This window comes from Arvicola amphibius, chromosome 4 (assembly GCF_903992535.2).
Source record: "Arvicola amphibius chromosome 4, mArvAmp1.2, whole genome shotgun sequence".
In the NCBI taxonomy this organism is placed as follows: domain Eukaryota; kingdom Metazoa; phylum Chordata; class Mammalia; order Rodentia; family Cricetidae; genus Arvicola; species Arvicola amphibius.
In genome coordinates, this window is record NC_052050.1 from 145480528 (window position 1) to 145503099 (window position 22572).

Sequence of the window (22572 nt, forward strand, 5' to 3'; positions counted from 1 at the left end):
GGGATAATTTTTTATCTATTATTTGCCTATCTGAATCCTTTCCGTCACCAATAACAATATGGCAATGAGTATCTTGGTAGAACTCCTGGCTTTGAAGCAGGAAACTGTAGCGACTCTACTTCAGGCTGGGATAAAGACCAGCGGTAGGACACTAGTCTAGTATGAGTCTCTGGGTTTAATGCCCAGTCCCCAAGCCAGCAAACCAGCAAACCAGCAAAAGACTCAGTCTTACTGTGATGGTAGTCAGCATATATGCTTCGGAAACTGAGGCAGGTAGAAAGTCTCAGTATAAGGAATCAGATGGCTGTAGAAGGGGTCGTACAAGTTGCTAATACAGATGTTTATTTAATCATCAACTACCTATCTCCTCTGATGCAAAAGCAAAACCAACCAAAATAATCTTTCATCATACTTAAAGGCTATTATATCTTTACAAATTGGCATGGTAAATAAAATACCTATAGTCCCAGGTACTTGGGAAGCTGAGGCAGAAGGATCATGAGTTTTTAAGTTTAAGACCAGCCTCCAGACAGAGCTCATCTTAAAACAGAAAACAGGAAGGAAACCCTGATGGCTCTTTGACCTGGAGAGGGAGGGAGTAGGGGTATGGGTGGAAGGGAGGGGAGGGAAGGCGGAGGAGGAGGGGAGGAGATGGAAATCTTTAATAAAAAAATGAGAAAAAAAAAACAGAAAACAAAGGAAATCTTTTAAAAAAAAGAAAGAAAGAAAGAAAATAAAAATGCAATGTCTAGTACTTCCAACAAATTAACTAAGCAAAAACAAACAAGAAAGGTTTTGACTTTCAGTAAGGTCTAAATATAGCATAGCACACTAGATACATCTAGTAACTCCTTTAAATACTACATAGATGGAAATGCAAAAATTGAAAATTTTATTAAAAACAAAGTGACACTTTTATTAAACAAAACAATAATGATTATCATTACCAAAAAAGAAAAAAATTAATTATGATGAAGCCAAGATAAAGATGAACAGCACGAGCCAGGCAGTGGTGGTGCATGCCTTCTAGTCACCACTCAGAAGACAGAGGCAGGCAGACCTCTGTGAGTTCAAGGCCAGACTGGTATAAAGAGTAAATTCCAGGACAGCCAGGACTACACAGAGGAAAGCCTGTCTCAAAAAATTGAAAAAAAGATGGACAGTGTGTATCAGAGTTGATGAATATGTGCCATGTAGTGCTTTGATCAGAATGGCCCCCATAGGCTCATATGTTTGATCCCCAGTTGGTGGGGATCTATTTGGGAATGGTTTGAGACATGGCCTTGGAGGAGGAGGTGTCACTGGGGCGGGTTTTGAGGTTTCAAGAGCCTCTGCCATTCCAAGTTTGCTTTCTCTCTGCCTCGCGGTGACGGACTCACAGGGCAGCTCTGCACTGCTGCTCCAGCACCATGTCTGCCTGCGGCCATGCTCCCTGACGTGATGGGAGCATCTGAAATGCAAGCATGTGCCCAACTACATGCTTTCTCTTGTAAGCGCCTTGGTCATGGTGTTTCTTCACAGCAAAAGGACAATAACTAAGGCGGAATGTGGTAGTGGAAGACTTTGGGGGAGGAAAACAGGGGTGAGTGCAGCAAGGGGGACTTAATGGAGTCTGGAAGACAGAGGAGGTAAAAAAAAACAATGGAGAGGGGCTGGAGCGATAGCTCAGTGGTTAAGAGCATTGCCTGCTCTTCCAAAGGTCCTGAGTTCAATTCCCGGCAACCACATGATGGCTCACAACCACCTGTAATGGGGTCTGGTGCCCTCTTCTGGCCTGCAGACATACAGACAGAATATTGTATACATAATAGATAGATAGATAGATAGATAGATAGATAGATAGATAGATTTTTTTTTAAAGAAAAGAACTCTTAAAAAAACAACGTAGACTATGGACTTTCAGCTCAAGATGTTTCAGGGGAAAGAATATTAAGCAAGTGGCTTAGAGACTATTCTTGGATAGTTTGTTTAAAAATGTGGCTTTTTTTTTGCCCTCATCTTTAGAATCTGCTGCAGGCTAAATTGAAGCGTTTTGGACTAATGTCATTGGCGGAAATTTCAAGAAAACCTAGTGTTGACTGTGTTATGTGGTTATCAGTGATCGCCATTATGCAGATCTATAATAAAAACAAGCAAACGGGGAAAACAAGAAACACAAAATGTACAATTTGAGGAGAAAAAGAACATGAGGAAATTTAACGTTAGAGGCAAGACTTATGCTCAGAGATGAGAAGTTTAAAGGCGTAATTCAAAATGGCAAGACCCCCACTCAGGTAAGCTTCTATCTTGTAAAAACAGAAATGCCTAAGCAGTCTTTTGCTTCTAAAGCAAAGAAAGCTAATCAACAAAGGAGAGCATGGACAAATTAAAGCTTATGTAAATGTAGTTCAAGAAGGGGGCCAGGCCCCTCCAAAGCAGAGTAGCAGAACGGTAGCCACAGCTCCAGCCTTAGAGGCAAGAAGGATATAGGCAGGAGTAAAGGGGCTGTGGGATCTTCCTCCTCAGTTACGGAAAGACGCTGAGTCAGCAGCTGTGGGACGCGGTGAAATGGAGCCTGGACTGCAGTGGCGATCCCAGTGTTGGAGATGCCGGAGCCCTGGGTGTCTGCCAATGAGAACTGCCAGCAGAGTGTGGACCCGTCCCAGAGACAAGTGTGACGTGTGCTGCAGCCAACAAAACTGGAAGGAGGGGTGATCGGAAGAGCATGGAGATGCAGAATTTGGAGTTTGCCCTGCTGCTTTGGTCCATATTTTCTCATTAGGCTCCATTTCCCATTTTTGGAATTGTAATGCAAATTTTGTGCCAATGTATGTTGGAAGTATGTAATTTGCTTTTTTGTTGTTGTTTTTTGCTTTTTTTTTTTTTTTTTTGAGTCAGGGTTTCTCTGTGTAACAGCCCTGGTTGTCCTGGTACTCACTTTGTAGACCAGGCTGGCCTTGAACTCACAAAAATCCACCAGACTCTGCCTCCCAAGTCCTAGGATTAAAGTAATTTGCTTTTTAATTTTACAGTGGGTTATAAATAAGAGATTGCCTTGAGTCTCAAAGAAGAGACTTTGGACTTTAAATAAACAATCTTGAGCCTGAAAGACTAAGCGGACTTTTGAAATTGGACTAAATGCATTTTATATAGCAACATGGCCACAAGCCTAGGGGTCCAGGGTGAGAAATGTAATGGTTTGGACTGACAATGACCCCGCAGGCTCATATGTTTGAATGCTTGGTCTCCAGTTGGTGGAACTATTTGGGAAGGATTCGGAGGCATCGCCTTCTTGGAGAAGGCATGTCACTAGGGGGTGGGTTTTGAGGTTTGAAAAGCCCAAGCCATTCCAGTTAGCTCACTGCCTTGTGGCTGTTGTCTCAACGTGTAAGCTCTCAGCTACTGCCCCAGCACCATGCCTGCCTGCTGCCATGCTCCCCAACATGGTGGCCATGAACTCACCCTCTGACACTGGAAGTTCCCAATTAACTGCTTTCTCTTATTTACAGTTTTGGTCATGGTGTTTTGTCAGACAATCGGAAATTAAGACGTATCATGAACTTAGGTTTGTTAACACCATTCCCCAATACTGCTTTCAGTTTATCAACCTCACACATATGGAAAACCCTGCAGGGCTGCACTAAACTAAACCAGGACATGTGTTGCCCTGACTGTATCTTATCAGGTCCTCAATGACAGATCAAAAAATACAACAACCAAAAACTGTTGCTAGTCACTCTACATGACACGCCCATCAGCTGACCATGTCAATGGGGGGGGGGGGTCTGCTCTAAGTAGAAGACTGAAGAAGGGAACACTCTCTTGATCAGTGAAAGTATTAAACAGGAAAACTAACTAAGAACTTACGTGTAATTCTAAGTTTGTTTTTTTCTTTTTGAGACAGGGTCTCTCTCTATATAGCCTTAGCTGGCCTAGAACTTGCTATATAGACCAGTCTTGTCTAAACTCACAGAGATCCTCCTGCCTCTGCCTCTCCAAGTGCTGGGAATAAAGGTGTGCATCAGCACACCCAGCTTAAGGTCCTTTTTAAAAGCAGATGTTAGCTTATTGAAGAATTAGTAGTCTCACGATTTGAATGTCTGCCTGGAATGTTCTCTTTTAGCAGTAACAGGATGGATTCAGCACTCCTAGGACATAGCACTATGAGACAGCTGGGGTCCTCGCCAATGCAGGGACATTTAAATGGAGAAACATGCCGATGAAATCAGATCAAAAAATTAAAATGGTTGACACTCACCTCTGGCACAAACGAAACAAAAGCCTACGTTTATAGCAGAAGAATGGCTACTCCGTTTGGAATGGTTACTACAGATGAGAATGTGGGAGGACACGGAGACGCTTCCAGCAGCGACACACGCATCCCCAACATGATAGGCGACTGGACATCTCAAGCACTTCATCATCCGTCCTGTGAAGAAGGTCAAGAGGGTCTACAGCATGCGGCTTCGACACTCTGGGAGAAGGGCTGCCCTGCCTGCGACACTGGCTACAGTCAGTACCAAACGTCCGTTCCTGTACTTCCTGGTCCCTGAAGCAAGCCTGATAATCATGGAGGAGCCCTCCCAGGAATCAAATACTGTGTCTATACATAAGGAAGACCTCAGTGCAGACTGAACTGCCTCACAAGTCTGCTTCTGTTGGCCCAACTTTTAAGCGTGGGGATAAACAGAGAGGGTGCCTGGGCTGTTGACAAGGACGTCAGCACTGCGCTCACACACTTTGTCCCGTCTGGTTACCTTTACTGGCTTTGTAGATGTCTCTCTCCATGGAGCAGGAGGAGCAGCAGTGCTGGGGACAGCGGAATCCCTTTGACTCAAAGATGGCAGTGGGGAATTTTCGGACACAGGCTTCATGATAAAACTTCCCACAGACACTGACGGAACAGCGCTTCACATCCTTACCAGACACTTTACATGAGAAACACGGGTGCTGCCCTAGGAGATTGATGGAAACATAGGTTAAATAAGGTCTGACCGCAGCATATTCCATTCCATTCCTCTAACCATTCAGAGATTTGGGATTAAGCCCAGGGCCTTGGGCATGGAGACACTTACTCTTGACAATGAGTCACATCCCAGCACCTGGGGCTTTTATGTACCCAGACCAGCCTCAAAACTGCCATCCTCCTGCTTCAGTCTCCTCAGTGCTCAGATTACAGGTATGTGCCTCCACATAAGCTAAATATTTCTTAATATAGAAGTAGCTACAGATATCAAAGAACTGCTCTTGAGAGAAATTCTGCTATGACATTTCAGAATTTAGCATACAGAGAAACATGGGCCTGGAGAGCTGGCTCAGGGCTCACAAGTACTTGCTGCTTTTCCAGAGGACCTGGGTTTGATTTTCAGCACCTGCTTGGCAGCGCATAACCATCTATTATTTCAGTTCCAGGACATCCAACACCCTATTTTGGCCTCCTTTGGAACCAGGTATGCTCACAAACACACTTGCAGACAAAACACCCATACACATAAAATTCATTTTTAAAAATGTAAGAGCACAGCTAAATTAAGATTATAAAACTAGAATGCTCAGAACGTCTACGCTGTTATGATAGGTGTTGCAGCACACATAGTGAGGGAAGAAATAATAACAAATACCAAGCATTAAAAAATTTAATAACCCTGCACTGGGAAGGCAGAGACAGGTGGATTTCTGTGAGTTCAATGCTAGTCTGGTCTACACACTGAGCTCAAGGTCAGTTAGGTCTACATAGTGAAACCTTGTCTTAAAAAAAATCAATAGCATTATTTTCTACTAAATACATAATCATATTTAGTTTTATTATAACCATATTTATATTTACTCTATTATATTTGAATATTTACTATAACTATAGTTAGAATTTCAGTCAATACTTGCTGAAGCCCACTGAAGGCTTTAACAATATTTATTAAGCAGGTACGCACATCTTAGACTCTGCTGCAGAACAGCCTGACTCACACTCAACAAACAAAACAATTTAGCTTTTTTTTTTGGTTATGGGTACATCGTGACCTTGGGAAGCTTAATTCTGTGTGATGTCTTAACTCTCTGAAATACCTGTGGAAGGGGAGGAGAGCTGGCTTAACCAGGAAAGAGTAAGAGTCTCGGAGGAGACATCGCTGCAGCCCAGCCTCCCTGGCCCAGCTCACCTGTCTCACACTCCTCGCAGAGGAACCTTCCCTCAGGGGCTGCAGACAGCCCCAGGCACTCCATGTGAAAGTATCTGCAGCACTCCCCTTCACAAGAGACCAGGGAGTCGCCAGTGCTTTCACAGACCTGCAGGAGCAAGAAAAGCGGCAGTTCTCAAACTGGAGTGTCAGCATTGACCAGGAACTTGATGAAGTGCAGGTCACTGGGTTTTTCTCCCAGTATTCTGAGGCAGAAGGTCTAAAAAAGGGACCCAAGAATTCAAATTTCTCTTTCCTTTTTTGTTTCTTTTTGAGACAGTGATGGAGGAGAGTTATCTGTCTATGTTACTTTCATTGGTTAATTAATAAAGAAAACTGCCTTGGTCCTTTAAGAGACAGAAAATTAGGTAGGTGGAGTAGACAGAACAGAATTCTGGGAGAGTTGGGGAGATGCTTCAGGCAGTCAACATAGTGAGTCTCCATGCTTCTCCTCTCCGAGATGGACGCAGGTTAAGATCTCTCCTGGTAAGCCACACCTCATGGTGCTACACAGATTACTAAATATGGGTTAAAGGAAGATGTGAGAATTAAGCAATAAGAGGCTGAAACTATGGGCCAGGCAGTATTTAAATGAATACAGTTTCCGTGTAATTATTTCGGGTGTAAAGCTAGTCGGCGGCCGGGTGGCGGGACACAGCCCCGCCGCTTCCTTCTACAAGACAGGGTTTCCCTGAGGAGCTCTAGGTTTGGTTCCTAGCACCTACACGGAGCTTACACACCCATCTGTAACTGCAGTTCCCTCTTCTGACCTTTTCAGGTACCATATCCTCACAGGATGCACATAGCCTCACACAGGTAAAACATAAAATTAAATAACTCAAAAACTTTAAAAAGGAATAGGTAGCTGGACCTGGTGGCACACAGTGAGTCCAAAACTAGTCTGGTCTATACAGCAAATTTCAGATCAGACAAGGTCACAAAGTGAGACCCTGTCTCAAAAACAAAACAAACAATAAAACCCCAGTGAAGACTGCTACCCGCACAGGAATGACAAACACTCCAGTGAGGGAGAGGAAGAAGCACAGACAGCCTTAGGACTTTAAAGCAGTAATAAAGTAGATTAGAATAAGGTTACAGGCGATGAGGACACAGCCGGCAGAACTGGATCACGTTTATAGGTGGCCACCTGCCTACCTGACACACACTGTCCTTCTTACTCAAGCCAACGCCTCTCCGAGACAAGCTGGAGTCCACGGACTGCGAGTCAGAAGCGTCTGCATCCGCAGCAGCGGAAGGGCTGTCTTCTTTCTCAAAGCCTACCTATTTGGAAAAGGGCACATGATAAAGAAAACACAATCCCTGTGGACACAATGCAAACTAGTGAAACTGGCTCAAAGCTATCCCAGCACAGCCTGCCTGCCTGTCTTCCTTCTCTTCATTTCCCTTCTTCCTTTTAACCCTGGGATGCTATGTGTCTGTCACTTGGGCAAAACTACAGCTAATATTTAAAAAGCAGCAAAACTCATCTGGTTCTTAAGAAATCTACAAAATAGCTGGGTGGTGGTGGCGCACACCTTTAATCCCAGCACTTGGGAGGCAGAGGCAAGCGGATCTCTGTGAGTTTGAGGACAGCCTGGACTACAAGAGCTAGCTCCAGGACAGGCTGCAAAGCTACAGAGAAACCTTGTCTTGAAAAAAAACAAAAAAAGAAAAAGAAAAAAATATATACAAAATAAGTTAAAAATAACCAAATTAATTTTATTTTTCTTTTCTTTCTTTTTTTAGCCAAGCTATGCCTTTAGCCCTGCGGAGGCTAAGATAGGTAGGTGTCTGTTTTCCAGGCCAGCCTAGTCTACATGCAAAGTTCCAGGCCATCCAGGACTATATAATGAGGCCCTGTCTCAAAAACATACTCTAACTCTATTAGTTTTGATTTTTATTATCATTATTATTATCATTATTATTATTATTATTATTATTATTATCACTATTAGTCAGGGACTCTCAATGTAGCTCTGCTGTCCTAGAACTTGCTCTGTAGACTAGACTGGCCTGTAACGCAAAGATCTGTCTTCTGAGCACTGGCATTAAAGGCGTGTGCTATCATGCCTGGGCCTTACTTAACTTTTTTTTTTTTTAAACAAGGCTGACCACTACCACATGAAGCACCTCTCGTGGATGGGTGTAGTTTTTGAGGCCCAAGTACTCTACACTCTCCTACAGTGGAAGTCTGTGTGAAGATTCGAGCACGAGAATACAGCTATGCATATGTCCTTGGCCAAGACCTTCCCTTGGGAAAGGCCATTCTCGTCCGTTTCTGGAGAGTTGCAGGAGGAACAATGAAGAAGAGGCATCGCCCTATCCAGACAGGTAAGCTGGCAATCCAGAGTTAGGGACAACAAAGTCAGTTCAGCCCCACATCCTCCCACGAGTGTTTACATTTCCCTGCTTTCTCCCAGGGAGGCATGCTGCTGGGGTTGGCAAGGCAAGAGGATCAGTCTGCCCAGCACCATGCACTAACTTACCTGCAGATCACTCAGTCCTCGGGAATCGGAGTCAGATGTGTCTCTGTACGCGGAGTTAGCCGTGTCCACATCAGTCGAGGCGCGACTCCTTTTCTTTAGAGGCTTACAGGAATCTGAAATCTCGCTGGCACCTTAACATAACACACTGAAATTAATCCTAAAGTCGTATTTAGGGTTACTGCTTTCATTTATCTGTAGGAGAGTGTTTTCTTTCCCCAAGCTCATCTTAAGTGTGTTGGGGGAAATTCGCCGCTCTCTGTAGCACTGAAGTTGCCAGCGGACACTTCAGCAGCTTCCGGCCTTCGTGGCAGAGGCTCACTGACAGCTGCTCTAGAGACATAAGTTCAGCTCTGCTCTACGGCTACTTTCACCAGCGGAGCCCACGTTCCAGGCTAGACAGCAACTTTAGCAAAACTGAAGGACAGCCAATGGGGAGCAGTGCAGAGAACCATTCGATTTCGTAAGGGGAAGACAGGAAACCCAACACAGTGCAGTTTACAGATACGGTTGCAGAGACATCTCCATCTTGTTTTATTAGGGATGTGACAAATCTTTGATTTGTATTCGATTCGTACACGGATAGTGCCATTTCAACCCCCCAAATTTTGCAATTCAGTTGATTATTATCCCCCACGTAAATTTTGGATGTTCATAATTGCTCTTTCTTAGTAGAGTGGCATTTATTGTGACCATACAGAAGTGTTGCAGCACACCCACACGTCACGCCGTGTGGGAGCACACTACTGAGGGCTGTAATGGACAATCAGTGGTCAGTGTAGCAAATCACGAAGAACTAGATGAGAGGCCTCTGGACTTTGTGAGGGAAGGAATAAATATATATTTGAAAAAAAAAAGGCAGAGAATAGTGTGGAATTTTTTTTTAAAACTGCGTGTAATACAAATCCAGCCAAAACAATAGTGCAAAAAGTTACAAAGCAACAATCTCTTGGGCTAATGCAGTAGGCTATGCCGAGACAGCCACGGTGAAATGTGCAGGTCAGGCACGGTGAAGACCAAGGAACCAAGGAGACGGTTAATATTTGCACCCACAGTTTGTGTTTTAGATTCCCCCAACCTTTCCAGATCACACACATCTAGAGCAGCCCAGCAAGCTATGGGGGAAGTGCAGTCCAGAAGAGACTATGGAGAAAGGAGTCTCCTGAGGCCATGAAGATCCGCAACGGGCTGGGTGGGAGCAGCGCTTGGTGTGCAGCCATATTCTGTGGTGGAGGATGTGGGCCTCGGGAGACTGCTCGGGTTGTCACATCCCATCCTACAAGTTTGCACTGAAAGCTTCCTGACAGCTACCAAGGAGGGGACCTGCCCATGTGAACGCTGATTAAAAAACACAAGTACACAAATCTATCTCTGTCATTGCTGGTGTGTGGAACCAGAACACCACCACAAAGTACTTCCTTGGCCTAAAAGGTCACTGAATTAACAAGGAGTTTTAACAGAGGAACGGGAGTGCTGTACTGAGAGGCTTTCGAAGGGAAACACAGGTACCGCCAATTCCGATGAGTTTCTGAAAACACTAGAAAAATGACAGACCGCTGGAGATAGCTGTCAAGCTGTTCTCCATGATAACGGCACTAATATTAAAAAAAAAAAAATAAGAGCTTTTAATGATTGCAATGTATACAGTTTGGGCCGTTTGGCAAAACCCTGCAGATGTGTATTAATGATGCTTTATTTAAAAACAAAATCAGTCCATGTTGGAATTGATCAGGGTAAGTTAATGGTGGTTTTTAGGCTGGACCCATGATTTAAGCTGTACCCATCCAGCTCAGACAAAAAATAAAAATAAAAAGAGAGAGAAATCATCTGAATGTTAAAGCAATTGTTCAGAGTCTTGAGGAAGAAACCAGGCCAGAGAATGCCAATAATGATAATTGGCAAAATCAAAATCAAAACAAAAGAAACTTTATCGAGCCGCCGACAAAGAAATCTTGCACGGAGACTCCAAGTCTGGAGTTTCTGGGATGAAATTGTACAGGAATCTCAGTCCACAGTTTCCTCTTTCGCTGCGGAGACGGAGCTGTCACTGAATCGGACAGAGCCCTGCGCTCCTCGGTCCGCCGGCCCTGTGGAATGGTGGAAACACAACGCAATCAGGCCTCCTAATCTCGCAGCCATCGCGATGCCTTTTCTTGGAGCTCCGCCAAGCAGTGTTCCCTCCGAGAGGCGTTCAGTTCTGCTGAGGATCTCCACGGAGACCATCGCTGCAGACTTCTCCCCGAGAATGCAGAGAGGCTGGTGTTTTATTTTATTTATTTTAAAATAATGCAATTTGCCCAGAGTAAACTACAGGTATTAAATACAGTTAGTTTGAGCTCACCAAAATCGCATGAGTCACGCTATGGAGTTTGTACTATACTCAGATTGCACACAGAAAACACACAGAAAGTTTAAGGCTCCTTAAACTTTGTGCAGATCTCAAATAGAGTCATATATGGTCATCAAATAGTGGTCATAGCTATGCTATGGGTAACTTACAAAAGGATTGTACAGCACTGTAAAAAGGAAGTGTGGCAACACTTTTCGCAGTAAAGCTGTCTTGTCTGATTTGCCATAGTCCATTTTTGACAAACATTAATAGCTACTATTCGGTATTCAGTCGAATACCAAAAAAGTGGATTCGTCACATCCCTAGTTTATAAGCCAGTGAAATCCCAAAATCTTACGAGGAAAAGTGGGAAACAATATCAAGTCTACATGGTGTTCTCCAATTTACCAAAACAAGAAAGGCTTTTTATGTGGGAGGACAGAGTAGGATCAACTCTAAAAGTCAGTCAGTCTCTCTCTCTCTCTCTCTCTCTCTCTCTCTCTCTCGCTCGCTCGCTCGCTCGCACGCACGCACACACACGTGCACGCACACAAGGGGGATGAAATTTCACACCAAAGAGCAGCAATGATTTCCAGAGACAGACAGAGATCCATGAGGTACAGATAAGTTCTTCTCAACAACTGGTTAAACCAAGGCAGTGCCAAGCAGCACTCCAGCGCTAACTCACCTTTCTGTAATCCAGTCTTCAGGGAAGCCTGAGGCGCCGTGTCAACCTGTTAGGACAGAAAAACACAGCATTAACAGGAAGATTTTTTACCCTTAAAAAAATAGAGGGAAGAATAACACTTTCATCAATCTAAGTAGTGATGAGTGACCAATGTTACCAAAAATCTGAATCTGACCCATCTTTGGGGTCAAGTGCTCTGTCTCAGAGTCAGGGAGGGTTAAGTCCTAGCTGCCTGTGCTGAATACCAAGTGACGACACACAGCCACATGCTCGTTCGCAGACTTCCCACCACTCCCTTGGTACATGACGAGAACAAGACTATTTTCCTCAGTGTCTGGGAGGCAGGAGAGGGGCTGTTCCTTCGACCAGCCCCCACATTGCTAGGAACCCCTCCCGCCCCAAAGACATTAGGATAAATTTTTACTTACTATGAAACTCAGGTTAATGTAACTCACGCCACTTTAAGACCCTTCCGCGCCTGCACTCACAGCTAAGTTGCTGAGAATCGGGACCCTCTCTGTAGAGAGTGCTACATGGCTCCATACAGCTGGAAGCTCAATACTTGTGCTGCTAGAACAAACTTAGTAAATCTCTGATATTGCAATAGCACTTTCTTGAGTGTCTTATGAACGGGGTCTTGATCCTACATCAGGAGAGCGAGATCAGAAGTTATTCTGCCGATGTATATGTAAAACACGTGGTACTGGGAGACTGAACCATGGGAATAGGAAAAGATGCTGTCTGGAGTCCTGTTTAGGCTATGATTGAATTTTATGTTTCTTTAAGGTGTGAAATATGCACGTTGAAACACATTTTGTAAATATTTAAGGATTGTTCTAAGCTTTTTAAAAATTTTTTTATTTTTTTTACAACAGGTAAAAAAACATACAACAGGAATGCTTTTGTACGATACAATTAGTTGTACAAATATAAAGTCTTCCAAACAATCTCTGCCATTCTACTACTGACTATATACAACACAGTGGCACTGACAATTGGTCCAGGACTTCACTCATTCTGGTTATAAATGCTAAACTGAATGGTCACAGACTGAATTTGGAAACCAGGTGGCAAAGTCACAACTTCATTTTGGTAACAAATACTATAGGGTTTGTCAGACTTGGAGATTTTTGGAATTTCCTAGATATGTAAATTATATGATAAACGATGAATATTAGCTAAATTTTAGCTAAATATTCTCAAAAATGTTTTATATGCTTGTGATACCATACAGCACCCACAAAGTTAGCTTTTAAATTTGGAAATTTAAAATTGTGAAGATGTTCCAAAAAAAAAAAAAAAGTACATACTCTTCCATGGTAAAAGGCTTTAAAATATTACACTTACTGGAACTAATTCTGGATTGAATACAAGGTGGTTGGGCTATAAAAAATAAATATTCTAAAGCTGGTTGAGGTGTGAGACACCTTTAACCCCAGCACTGGTGAGGCTGAGGCAGGAGGATCTCTGTGCATGCCTGGCCAACCTGATCTATACAGCAAGTTCCAGGCCAGTCAGGGTTAAATAGTGAGATCATCTCAAAAAAATGAAGAAAGGAAAGGGAATAAAAGAAAAGAATATTCTGGGGACACAGCTCCGTGGCAAAGTGCTTATCTTTCACTTTTTAAAAAGATTCTGTGAGTTCATAATTTATAGAAGAATCATTTCTAAGAGTTATTTGAAAGGTGATTTAACATGTATATTACTACATTGATTACACCAGTAGTACACATTCGATCAAAATGTACTCCCCTCCCCACACACTTTTTCCTTGAATATTATTTATCTAACAGTCTGATTTCAGATGAGTGCCATTCCACTGAAAAAAATAACATTTCAAAAGATCTGTGATACTAACAGAAAGACCAGATCATATATGATTACCTGCTTCTTAAATATAAGAATATAAATTAAATTAATTTGATTTCTTTAAAAAATAAAAACAATATATACTAGCAGCTTAAACCAAAAATCAAAGTTTTAAAAAGGGAACTCCATGATGGTTCCAAGTAAAACTCATGAAAACATGAACTCATTGTGCTTATAACAGAAATTTCAAAATGAATGCCAGGGTCTTGCGCCGCTGGCTCCCCATCTCCAGACCTGTCTCTGTGACCATGCCTGAAGCAGCATCACAGCACAGCCGTGAGAAGTCGCCACCGCGACCACCACAACAGATGGAAGGAAGTTCAGGAATGAGGCCCAGGTGGGGAGGATCTTTCTTTGGTGACAGGAGAGAAGCCACCACATTACAGATACACTCTAACTCTCTACATGTAGGAAGCCAACCTGCTCCTTTTTGATCTTCTTCTTTGGCACAACCTCGGTGGATTTCTCTGATTCAGATCGAGTCCTGATTGATCTTCTTTGCTGCTTCTTTTCTACGGGGCCTATGACATGATTTAAACACACAAATAAAGAAAAACATGTTAAGGACTGTTTGACTCATTTGGTTAAGAGCTGACCAGATTCTTGACTTTTTTTTAATCCATTACTGACAGAATTTTAATTAAGTCATTAAAAAGCTTTTAAACACTTGGGAACACATAATTAGCTAGCAGCTCAAATGACTGAGTGGGTTCTGTACAAGATCCTGTTCCATGAGTAAGTGAGGTTGTTTTAGTTTAGTTTTAAAGTCAGGCCAAAACAGCAGCGGCACAGTTTACTCCTGAAGGCCAGTAAACACACTTAAGGAAGTGTGACTCGGGGGTGAAGGACTGAATGGGTCAGCACAAAGTGCTCTGCTAGCCCATACGCACAAAGGGACTGAGTTCAGATCCCCAGCAACCACTTTAGAACAAACACAGAAAAGGGCAAGAGCAGCGCACGCCTGTTATCTACTGCTGAGGAGCAAAGAAGGGTCTCCAGGGCTTGCTGCCAGTATCTTTCCTTTCTCATATCTATGCATGGGGTACACCCGTGTGCATGCACATTCACATGCATGGGTACATATGTAAACTGTGTGCGCAAGTTTGTGCACATGCAGGTGAAGGCGCTACCAGGAATCAGTCAAACCCAGAGCTCACTAATATGGACAGTCTCCACAGTCACCTTCCAAGGCTGGAATTATAGGTGGGCTACCATGCTCATCTGGCACTTATGTGGGTTCAAGGAATCCAAGTTCCTGTCCTCTCGCTTGCTGGCAGTGCTTTAGTTGCAAGGCTAGCTCCACAGTGCAGCAACAGTATATTTCAGTGGTATAATTAATCTGCTTCTAGCACCGAAGTCACAATCTAGTCAATGAAGGTTCTGGAACTATTCTTTACTCTTAACTTTTCTCCTTAAACTGATAAAAATCTTTACTAATGGGTGGTGGTGGCGCATGCCTTAATCCCAGCACTTGGGAGGCAGAGACAGGTGGATCTCTGTGAGTTCAAGGCCAACCTGGTCTACAAGAGCTAGTTCCAGGACAGGCTCCAAAAGCTTAAAAAAAAAGTTTACTAAAACAAGAGCACCTGCCCTGGTAGACCAATTGGGGATACTTTAGCGCAACCATCAATACTCAAGTACCACCTAGGAAGATAAAAATGAAAATAGCTTGGACGCAACAGCGAGCGAGCAAAGCCCTACTTGTTTCTAGGGCGGCAATCAGTCCTAACTTCTTGCCATCCTATGATGCACTGACCAGATCAAGCTTTTTGGTTTTTTGGAGACAGGCTCTCATGTAGATCGAACTATCCTTGAACACACCGGATAGTCAAGCATGATAGTGAATTTCCGATCTCCCTTCTTCCATCTCTCAAGTGCTGGGATGATAGGCATGCGCTCACATGCCAGTTTATGTGGGACTGGGGTTTGAACCCAGGGCTTTAAGCATGCTAGGCATGCTCTCTACCAACTAAACTACAAACCCAACCCTGACCTACTATCTTACAAAAGGCAAAGCAACATGATTTCTTACGATTATTCTGAAAGCTAGTTAAAGAACAAACACATTTAAAACCACTAACAATTTTTATACTTATTTTCTAAGGGGGAGCAGGAACTTGGAAAATAATTTAGTGGCCTCGTATGAATGAATAAATATCACTCTTCAAACCACAGAGATATGTCAGGGGCACACAGTTTATGTATTTAAGTTAGAAAAAGAAAAGAAAAAGCTCAAGAACTCTCAGCTTGCAGCTGAGATGATACAATGGATTCTAAGGGGAAATAAGCCTCTTTTCTGACCTTTGAACTACTAAAAGTTCTTTTTATAAAATAGTGAGATGATTATTTAAAAAGACAAAAGTATGTTTAGCAACAATCACTGGCAACTAAACTAAAACCAAAATCAAAGCTGTAGTACCCATCCCTGAAGGGAGGGTCTAGTCAAAACTCAAAATCTAACCTCGAGTTGTCTAAGGAAGAAATCTGGATTGCCTTTTTCTATGTATAAACAACGAGAACATTCTGTTTAACAAGAAAGCAAAGGTGAAAGCTCACAGCAGAACTTGAATTTCATAATGAAAGGATTACACAAAGACATACTCAGTAGCTGAGGAAAAGGGAAGAAAATCACAACTCTTTAATAAAAGTCGTGACACTTAAGAACTGTCCAGTAAAGCCAGGCAGTGGTGGCACAGGCCTTTAATCCCTGCACTCAGGAGACAGGGGCAGGCGGATCTCTGTTTGAGGCCAGCCTGGTCTACAGAGCGAGTTCCAGGACGGGCAGAGATACACAGAGAAACCATGTCTCAAAAAACAAAAACAAAAATAAAAATAAGAAATATCCAGTATGAAATTAAGATTTTCTATTTTTTTTTCCTTCTGGAGAGACTATAGGTGTGTAAATAAAGATCTAGACATCTCACTTAAAGCAGGACAAATGAACAAAGCTGCTATAAAAACTGATATGCCTACTAGAACAGCCCAGGCCCAAGGGCTTTGTTTGATGAATAGTCAAAAGAAAATAAATACTACATCGTAGCCTAAGTCACTTGCTCATCTTCAATCACTTTATTACATGGTGGCTGACATGATGCAAGTAGCAGACCTCCCTCGGTTCTTCAGTTCAGCTTCCTTTCCTGACTCGATACTGGATAAAGATACTCGGCTTACTGTGCCTCATTCAATAGTGCCCAGTACCCTTGAGAATGATCTTGTCCTGTCTTGCATTCCTCCCATCTGTTTCTAGAAAGCTAGCCCAAGTGTGGTTTTTTGTTTTGTTTTGGTTTTTTTGTTTTGTTTTGTTTTTTGAGCCAGGATTTCTCTGTGAAGCCCTGGCTGTCCTAGAACTCACTTTGTAGACCAGGCTGGCCTGCGACTCACAGAGATCCCCCTGTCTCTGCCTCCTGAGTGCTGGGATTAAAGGCGTGCACCTCCAAGTCTTTTCCTGTATGGTGGTTGTACAGTTTTTGTAATAATTCAGATTTTACTTAGATTCAAACTCACAAAAATAACCCTCTGTACCCTCTATCACAGATTTGCCTGGACTACTACTGATTCAAGATCTCTATTTCTACTTCCCAGAAGCTGACTCTTCCAGACGACAATTTGATCAGTATATTACCACAATACACTAAGAAGTATACTGGGTCAGTGAGACAGCGGGTAAAGGCCCTTGGAAACATGGCTGAGCTCAACCCTGGGACCCACACTGTGGCAGGAAAGAACCCATTTCTGCAGCTGTTCCCTGGCCTCGCCGTATATTCACAGTGGCATACATGCACCACACATACAAATAAATAAACGCCATCTTTTTAAGAAGGAGAAGTATATATCTGATCTCTGCCCTTTATTCCTAAGTCCTTTCTAATTCTCTGAGTGGTATGAATGCATATTCGTCCTGTTTGGTCTTTGACCTAGTTCCTGGCACAGAGCTTCCAAGTAGATCTGTCTTTTACTGTACTGAGACAACTCCTGATGGCTGCTAGGCAGAAGTTAGTCACTAGAAGGACAAAGCTGTACTAAGTTTTAGTTCCAAGCCCAAATTCCTGCCCAAGAAGGCAAGACAGGCTGGAGCCTACATTAACTGAACAGGCCGTACCTATGTGATGAAGCCTCCTTGATAACCTCTAAACTATGATACCAGATCGTTCAGATGGGAGAACGGAGACACTACACAGCCTTTTGCACCTGTTGTCGGGGAGTCTCTTCATCTGCCTGCACATCTGTACCCTCTGGCATCTTTAATACAAACTGGTAAGCGTCAATGAAGTGCCTTACCTGAGTTCTGTGAGTCACTCTAGCAAATGACTCTATCAGAGGAGGGAATAGTAGAACCCAACATGCAGGCTACCAACCAGAAACTCTGGAGATAGGGTCAGGCCTGGGGGGTAAGGCCAAAGATCTGGAATGCAAAACCAGCCTGGGCTACAAGGGCTATAAGGAGAATCCTGTCTTTACAAAACCCAAGTCCCAGAGACTTCTGGAATCTATACTAAACCTAAGGGTGTGGGAGCTGACGTTGGTCAGGACAGCGATTGGGAGGTAGGAGCAGGAGGCAGTGAGTTTAGAATCGATCTGGGTTTCACACCAGAAGCAGGTGAGCTCCAACCTCAAGGGTCTGACAGGTGAGAAGTAAATCCAAAGAGGGTGGCACATGCTTTAACCTCATACTAAGGAGGCAGAAGCAAGAGGCATCTCAGTTCGGGGCCAGCATAGTCAACAAAGTGAGTTCCAAAGCAGTCAGAGCCACACAATAAGACCTTGTCTCACAAACAAAATGGCTGCTTAGCAAGTGTCTAAGAAATGGTAAGTATGGGGAAAAATAATCCACTCACCCAGGTTACAGGAGTGTGAAAAATGACCAAAGTGAGGCAGAAAAGAAACATTTTTTTCCCTTATATTACGAAATCATTTCTTAGAATTCAAAGTCTTTTTAAAAACAAAATAAAGTAAGTTTTTATTTCTAAGATAAGATTCTAGATGCCCAAGCTAATTAAAATTTCTTTTTCAGTTAAGTACTGAACTTAGGCCAGTTGCACACCAGCAAGTACTTTATAAAAGCCTATAGGTATGGGCAAGTTGTTTAAACAGGTTCTCAGTCTATAGCCCAGGCTGTCCTGGAACTTACTACATAGCCCAAGTTAACTTTGACCCACAGTAATCCTCCTGCCTCAGCCTTCAGAACCATCACCTGGCTCCACCCCACTGTAGTTTTTGACAGAGGGTCTCACTTAAGTTACCCATGCTGGCTTTGGAGTTGTGATACCCACAGCAGCCTCTTCAACTGAGATTAAGGTTCTGTGTTTACTGGTTACACAAAGCACTACTACAGAAACAATATTCATTTATCAGTCACATAGTTCTGTTGTTGTGACACAAATCTACCAGACAGCCAGTTTAAACTAAGATACACTGTAAGTCCTTTTGAAAATTAGCTTTAAGCAGATAAGATGGCTCAGTGAATCCAGACGCATGCTGCCAAGTCTGATCTGAGTTTGATCCCCAGGACCCAAACTAAGAGACTGACTCTCACAGGTCGTCCTCTGAGATCCACATGCATGCCATGTCATGCCATGTGTACACGTGCACACACACTCACACACAAACAAGTAAATAAGTGGAATTAAAATTTTAAACCAAAACATAGCCTTGAATCTTCCAAAGGCACAACCTAAATACAGGAGCTTTTCTGTCTCTGTGTTTTGTTGTTATTTTCTTTCATTTGTTTGTATGGTCCTGACAGGCCTGGGACTGGCCTCAAACTCACAGAGCTCCACCTGCCTCTGCTGCCCACTCCCTGATTCAGGTATTTCTCTTTCAAGGAAGAGTGACTATGCTCAGTTCTCAGTTCAGGGGTCTGTCACATCACAGTAGCTAGGTCCTGGGCCCAGAGCTACAGACACTGCACAGAGAGGATAAAGGGGCAAATGGTGAGGGTGTCTGTGATGCTGGATGAGCAAGCTGCTGCTCTATGCAAAGAGAAAGGACTGAGACAAGCTTACAGTTCACAGCCACGCTCTCCCTCCTCTAGTATGCATGTATGCATGTATGTATTTATTTATTTAGAGCTGGGTGTTGCTGCTTTCTTCTGGCTGGGATTACAGGCATACTATATACTCAGCATAGAAATTACAGTGATACTCTTAATTATGGAACTACCCTAGTATCTAAATTCCTGTAGAAAAAAAAAGAACTATGAATAAAGCGCTCCAGTTCTGACCCATTTTTTCAACTAAAATATTTGCTTTTAAAATCAAAATCCTTAAATTTAATTTTATGTGGATGAATAATATGTCTACATGTCTGTCTGTCTGCGTACCATGTGTGTACCAGGTACCTGTGAAGGCCAGGAGAAGGAGTTAGATCCTCTGGGGCTGGGGTTACAGAATTAGCATACAAAGTAATGATTCTCACTATGAAATACTTATGCATATGTGCCATTATGAACTGTTTTTGTCCATCACAGTTTACCTTCAATACTGACAGTTGCTTAGGAGCCTCTCAGTCATACCCACCTGCAGAACCAGATGTTGCCTCAGGGGACGACACGTTCTGGGTTGACTTCTCATTTCTCTGACTTGGTGAAGAGATTATAAGCCTGTCTTGCCCCCTGACACTTATTTCTGTTTTGTTACCAATTCCCTTTAAAATGAGGCAGAATAAAAAAAAACAAACAAACAAGTGATTAGCAGGCACATAGTATCATGAGCTTATAAAGATGGATTAATTAACACAATCATAATTTTCTCAAACTTGTATTATCAATTATGATTAGTTGTTATCATAAAAATTTTTATTAAGTCATCAGATGTATTTTAAAATATGCAGTGAGATCACTTGAGAGAAAAATGAAAACTGTTTGCTTTAAGTGCAGGTGATAAATACCCTTAATAAATGAACCTGCATTACCCATTTTCTGTCAACAACAAAGCAATCCCTCGTCTGAACAGTTCCCCAGCCTGAACAGTTTCTTTCATTATTCCATTGTCATTTGAAGTCTGTTACAAAGGTACAAAGGCCAATGTGTTTTAAGATGAGAATATCTTTAAATAAATATGCCATTTATTTTTATAAAATATCATCAAATAGGTCACATGGAGTAGACAGCAGGTGCAGTCAACTCAGATTAGAAAAGAATTTAGGTATTTTTTTTTAATGTATTGAAATAAGAGCCATTTTAAGTGTTATAAGATGATTTGTTTTTGAAGATTTATTTTCATTTTATGTGTATGAGTGTTGTGCCCGCATGTATGTGCACCGCATGCATGCCTGCAGGAAGCAGAATGTGACCTTGGGTCCTCTGGAACTGGAATTATGGATGGTTGTGAGTCATCATGTGGGTTCTGGGAACTGAACCCAGATCTACAAGAGCACCGGATGTTCTTAAGGGCTGAGTCATCTCTCTAGCCCCAAAAGATCAATTTTATCTTGAATTTCCTTTAATACTTTTAGGGTATGTATGTGGGGGGGGGGAATATTTTTTCATTCAGAAACAAATAAAACTAGCTCTAAGAATAAAGGCAATTCGCATTCAAACAATATGCAAATATTGCTATCAAAAGAATCACACTGGGGTTTGGGAGATGGCTCAGAGGTTAAAAGCACTTGCTGCTCCCCTACAGGACTGAGTTCCTTCCAGGACCCAACACCAATGTTTTGGAGCTCAGAGAACTGACACTCTCTTCTGGGAAGGAAAGGAAATGAGAAAGGGGAAAGAGAGGACCAAAGGGAAAGGAGAAAGTAAAGGAAAAAGAAAATGGAGAAGTCAAGTAGAAACTAGACTTTAAGCTTTTCTGGAGAACTGAGCCCTACTGAAACCAATTAAACCCACAGGCAGAAACAGATGTGGAGAGTGCCTTTAGCATTTCTAAGAATGTTTCTGAGGATGAAGCACTGTTATAATTTCAAACAACTATTTATATGTGGTATGCTGATGGAAAAAGAAACACAGAATTTCTTAATATGCACATGCATGAGATGCACCTAAATCAAAATCACAAACCCCAAATTATGGAGTAGGTTGTGAGGTACATACCTATTCCAATGTTACAAAAAAAATTTAGACCTTCAAGTCAAAGACTGACTGCCTTAAGTGGAAACCCAGGGTAGGCTGACAGGTTTTTAGAAGCTGGTCCATACCATTTAATCACCCTTTCTTCACCACATGTCATTACAGGACACATAGTACAACGTCCCTAAATCTCAACGACAGGTCCTAAGCTAACAGGAATCTAACAAAACGGCTGGCTCAGCTGAATGTGGTCTTTACTCAAACAGCTTCAAACTAGATTTAGAGAAGCCCTGAGCAAAGTATAGATACCACTGTTAGGAGAAGTCCGGGCCAGGAGGCATAACCAGCCGAGATTTTTATTTTCTGAGATAAGGTTTTGCTGTGTAACTCAAGCTGGCCATGTGCCTCTGCCTTCTGAGTGCTAGAATGATAGGCACACACTACCAAGCCCAGTCTATCAGGGGAGCACATTCTTTAACAGGGACTCACAATGTGCAGATTTAATGCGAAAAATCCTCACTAAATTTCGATAATCCAACACAGTAGCCACATGTGGCTCACCTGACATGTGGTTAGACTCCATCAAGATGTAAAAACATGCTGGTGGACACAGCTCGGTTGGTACAAAACTTGTCTAATGTATATGACTCCTACACCAGCTGCATGTGGCAATTCTAGCACTTAGGAGGTAGGGGCAAGAGAATCAGACCTGCAGGGTTGTATTCAACCACATAGTTTAAGGCTAACCTGGGCTACTAAGACACTAGAGAGGTGGGTGGAAGAGGCTATATGTTGAATTCCAAAGACTTAGGTGAGAGAAAAAAGCAGGAAGCAGCTCTCCAACCACTTTGTACTGACTACATATTGAAATAATGCTTAGGTACATTGGGTTAAATGAACTGTGTAGTTAAAATTAAGACAAAACAAAAAGCTACTGCCAGTACAACCAAACAGACAGCAAGTACAATTATTCCAGTATTTTTTTTAACAATTCAGATAAAAGAAAAGTTTTAATAAAAATCATACTTTACAACAAAGAA

At 42.5% G+C, this 22572-nt stretch overlaps 1 protein-coding gene across 3 annotated transcripts in view; it reads right to left on the reverse strand.

The window, feature by feature from the left end:
• The window catches only part of Nsd3 (nuclear receptor binding SET domain protein 3), a 104626-nt gene that overhangs the window by 27929 nt on the left and 54125 nt on the right, over positions 1-22572 (reverse strand). For 2 of the 3 annotated variants that reach the window (XM_038324562.2, XM_038324561.2), the window contains exons 7-10: positions 20037-20163; positions 13942-14042; positions 11653-11698; positions 9146-10722 (exon numbers count right to left, since the gene is read on the reverse strand). In XM_038324562.2, the coding sequence (XP_038180490.1) occupies positions 10640-10722; positions 11653-11698; positions 13942-14042; positions 20037-20163 (357 nt within the window). In that variant the 3' untranslated portion in view covers positions 9146-10639. Of the gene's footprint in view, positions 1-4237; positions 4409-4736; positions 4935-6134; positions 6262-7307; positions 7434-8638; positions 8770-9145; positions 10723-11652; positions 11699-13941; positions 14043-20036; positions 20164-22572 lie in introns of those variants that run through there. The other variant, XM_038324563.2, reaches the window with a different exon arrangement.